The sequence below is a fragment of the Phytophthora parasitica genome (assembly GCF_000247585.1).
Source record: "Phytophthora parasitica INRA-310 unplaced genomic scaffold supercont2.81, whole genome shotgun sequence".
Classification (NCBI taxonomy): domain Eukaryota; phylum Oomycota; class Peronosporomycetes; order Peronosporales; family Peronosporaceae; genus Phytophthora; species Phytophthora nicotianae.
Window position 1 is genome coordinate 137,032 of NW_008649067.1, and position 4,355 is coordinate 141,386.

Below are 4,355 nucleotides of genomic sequence, written 5' to 3' on the forward strand. Positions count from 1 at the left end.
GAAGCGAGCAGCACAATTGTCGTAGTGGGAGACCTGCGTCTCGCCAATCTACACCTCACAATGACCTTCGTGCGAGGCGATGAAACCTTCCATGTACTCGTCATTCTGCCACCACATCTCGGTGTATCCCGTCACGTCGACGGGGGTTGCCGTTTCGACGGAGTATCCCTATTCTGTGGCGATGGGGTCAGTCATGTCACGAAGCGACTTGTAATCCGTAGCGTTCCAGTGCTCGGTGAATACTTGCGTGTTCTGCGAGGGACTTCCATCGCATATGCTACCGGTAAAGCCCTTGTTAACTGCAGCAGTCGTAATTGCGTTGTAATGGGTGTACGGGGTGTTAGGCTGGTAGGCTGTCTTGGGCTTGGAAATGTAGGCACACGCTGAATAGGGCAGTGCAGTACAATGGATCCTGATGAGCACAGGCGACATGTTCAAGAAGCTTTACAACGTCACGCTTTTCTTCCCACTTCAATATATTGTGACGCAACGAAATGGAGAGACGACATGGCCCCGGTGTCGAAGCTGTTCACCCATACAACAGTTATTTGGGTTCCAGAATGCCTTAATGGTGGCAAGTCGGGTTGAACTACTTTAGGGTGCCTGTGTGCTTCGCGAGTGAAGGAATATATGCAACGGACAGTTGATATTATTGCCTGTAAATGTACACTTGAGATTTCCCCACATTCCCGAATTTGAGATGTTTTTCGAACCGCACTTAGCTTTACTGTGGGAAACGCATAGATTCCTGCAATTACGGTTATACAATTACATTTGTCATGAATACAGTACCGTAGTGCACCGGCAATACAGTGGCTTAGTCCTGTAATCCATGTAAAGGTGCTGTTGCATGGTTGCATGTCTTCAAAGGCAGTGGCAGACTGTGAATCTTTGTACAGTAATGGACTCCGTTTTGACCGTATAGGATTTGCAAACGCATTAGGTTTCAGCATAGAAACCCGAGTATATTTGGCAATAGAAGCATCATATCCAGGAGTTGATCAAAGGTCCGAGAGGGCGGAAAACGGGGTGCAGTATTGCATCTTATCTTAGTACACTTTCCCTGGAGGGTGTGGGGTAACAGCCTCTTTGTTTTAGCTGAAATGAATTGGTTCTTTTTTCTTAAACTTCTTTTTTATGAAGAAGTTTTAAAAAAGAACCAATTTCATTTCAGCTTTGCATTATTCGGCCCAAATAAACGATACGAATAAATATTATGGATAGTATATGGAAGTAAAACACAGAGAATACATTCACCTGTACCACGAATTGTAATCCCCATTACCCAAGTTAAGCGATACTTCCTCTGTCCTGCAACATAACACCACGTCGAAGTATAGCCTTTTAAAAGATGCTATATTGCTAGTTTAATATGTCAGAAATGTAAGTTCAAAATGTCACTAGCCAACGGAAAGATTGGCATGTGAGGTTCATAGCTCTTACTGCAATCTCCTCGGCCTTTCACCACTCTCCATCACGGCAACAGTTACCATGGTTTTATCGGCCAAGCTTAGTGGGCCTTTGAACTTAATTATTATTATCATATTCAACAAGCGATTTGTCATTCTTGAAGTTGATAAGGGATTTTAGATTTCTTACATTAGAATGGCCTTATATTGTGACAGGTTAGGGGAGCGATTCCGCAACCATTTGAAGTCGTTTGATTTCATAGATATTTTTATTTTGAACTTTAGAAAGCTCATTTTAAGACGTGCTGCGGGAATCGTTCCAGTTTCCACCAATATGTGTGGCTTTCAATCGCTGAAGGGGAAGAAGAAAGTAAAATCCGCTTACTTATAGTGAATACTTTTAATTATTCTGTATCGGTATATGCACTATTCTTTATTGTGCTTTGCATCAACTTTGGCTTATGAATAGCGCCTCTACAACAACGACAAATCTATTTCGTGGATCTAAAGCTAAAACATAACCCAACGTTAAAAATAAGTTAATCATCAGCTGCAACGCAAAACCACAGCGACAAGGCAATGCAAGGGCTACTTCTGTCCCAGCTTGATGAACTAAACAAGTGCTTGCCTGCACACTGCCCTGCTCCTTTACGGGTCAATCGGTAATTAACTAAGGTCTATTCTCATTCGAAGCGGGATGCTTTTTCTAGTATGCTACGTGTGTGTGTGTGTCAATTCGCTGTTCGGCATCACATTACATCTACGACAAAAACAGTAAACCCCAACGAGAAATAGACCGCGTCAAGACCTCCACAATGGACGCAACGACACTTAAGTCAATGTCCTAGATGTAGGTCAGCACAATAGATCTCCAACGCATATCGATAGAAACTGTCATCTTCTGGAATGTAGTTGCTCGAGCTTAAGAAAGTCTTAGAGTGTGCGACGCTGGTTTGGCGTTTTTACTACAGCCATTTAACGAAAACACTCATAAGTCAACGTTAATTCGGATTATTTTTTTTAAAGATTTCCTAAAACAACGAGTTATGCCATCGTTTAGACAGAAAGTGTGCAAAACACAATATTATCGCTACCGTTAAATGACTGCCGCGGGTTTCTTGGAGCTATTGCAGCTACGACCACATAACTGAAGTGCTAGGATTCACATGGTTATGTCTCCTTAAAGAAATGGATATGGCACGCTCATTTGCGGAGATGGACAGGCCGCTGGTTTTTTTAGTCCCCTGGTGTGAAATGCTCAATCGACGACTGGAACACCAGAACTTTTCTTTTGACCTGGACACTTGGAAGCGCCCCAAATGCAGCCATGTTCTCAACTTACATCCAGCAGAGACTAGGCGAAGTAGTTTGGAGAAAGTTCGAGAGGCGTTGGTCTTGTTGGCGGCGGTGGTTCGCGTGGATAATGCGGCAATCTACTATCTTTTGAAAAACTGTTGCGAAGTGAAGACAGATTTGTTAGGCGGAGTGGACAGCATTTTCCCACTTAATTTCGCGATTGTGAACATCGACAAGGCTGTTGGTATCAGCTCGTGGAGTTGTGTGGAACGAAGCAGAGGAACAATCCACGTAAGGAATACGTTGAAACTCTGGAGGAGATTGCTGATCTTGGCAGCAATTTGAGCCCAGACGACTCAGGCGTGGGTGCCCTAGTTTCTATTCAGCTGATTTTTCAACTAGATTCTACTGGGGACAGTGGGTGAATTTAAGGACATCATAGCAGCCGAAAAACAGATTCGAGAGCTATGAGGCACTTGCGAAAGCACACGCTCAAATGAAAGAGATCGAGTCAGGCTCACTGTGGTGCACAGTATTGCTCCAGCCTATGATGACCGATTTTCAGGAGAAGATATGTTCTGAAATGGTCGATGCTATCGATTTTGCAATTGCAAACGATGTGCTATTCAGTAAACGTGTCATATTTTTGGATATTGAGGACAATCTGATAGAGCAGCAAATGGATATTCAAGAAGAAATTCCCCCAGTTACTGACAGCTCTTTTGAACTCGTCCCGACTCGAGGCTCAACGGAGTCTTGGAATGTATGCTATAAGGTTTTGTTTGCCGTCTGAAGTTTCGAACCCTCTCCAACTTGGACGACTTAAGCTGGTGTGTTCAATCTATGAATTGTGCTTATCCGAAATCGAGTCCATGTTTTCCGCACTTGTGACAAATCATACGACCAAGGATCTCTCAATGGAATTAATTATCCAGTTGAACAACGATAGAGAAAGCAGACATTGGTGGAGATAGCTGGCGTACGGTCTTTTCACTCATCGCGCTCGTAGGAACTCCCTCATAGAACGTCTTGCTCTACGTTCCATAGCCCCCCGGATTTTGAAGACGTAGAAAACTTTAAAGTTGTGCTCTCATCTCCTCATCCAGAAGAATTTCTTACTGGAAGTCCTCACGAATTGATCGACGAAAGAGACGGGACACTTAGAACGTGTGCTCCTATTCGCTGGCAGTTTGGTGAGTTAGGCCGACACATTGGGGACTCCGGCTCACTGGTATTTGACCACCCTGTGCCCTTCATTCGTACATTCAGCGACGACAGAGAAAGTGAGTGAGTGGGCTAATGCGATGATTTCTGGCTGCCGGAGGTGTCAAGTTCGGCGCAAAGATTTGGATTTTGTCCGCGATACTGATGACTTGGATGATACCAAATCACAAGGAATAACGTCTTTGAAGATAGAAAGCGAATATACTGATGGGCTACCAATTCTGGGCCAGCTGGTGCTGAGTAAGATTTTTGAGTTTGCGGCTCCCCCAGTTCTAAGACAAGTGCTCTTCTGGTCGGAACAATGTTTGATCAATGCTAATGCATGAATTGGCAACAATACTGAGCTACAATACCATGAGTTTTATCATCAAAAAAAATTCTTTGAAACGGATATTATAAGACTGTAGTACGTGAGCTGGTAGTATT

At 43.7% G+C, this 4,355-nt stretch overlaps 2 protein-coding genes across 2 annotated transcripts; one reads left to right on the plus strand and one right to left on the minus strand.

Moving 5' to 3' along the window:
• Nucleotides 1–48: 48 nt before the first annotated feature.
• On the minus strand, nucleotides 49–432 carry PPTG_18179 (hypothetical protein; the record flags this gene model as incomplete). Its single annotated transcript, XM_008916292.1, has 2 exons — nucleotides 49–168; nucleotides 244–432. The coding sequence occupies 2 exons, from the start codon at nucleotides 430–432 to the stop codon at nucleotides 49–51; spliced, it is 309 nt and encodes a 102-aa protein (XP_008914540.1).
• A 2,231-nt stretch (nucleotides 433–2,663) lies between these two features.
• Nucleotides 2,664–3,080, plus strand: PPTG_24304 (hypothetical protein; the record flags this gene model as incomplete). The annotated part of the gene is made up of 2 exons (XM_008916293.1): nucleotides 2,664–2,996; nucleotides 3,066–3,080. 2 exons carry the CDS (start codon nucleotides 2,664–2,666, stop codon nucleotides 3,078–3,080), a joined length of 348 nt encoding a protein of 115 aa, XP_008914541.1.
• Nucleotides 3,081–4,355: the final 1,275 nt, after the last annotated feature.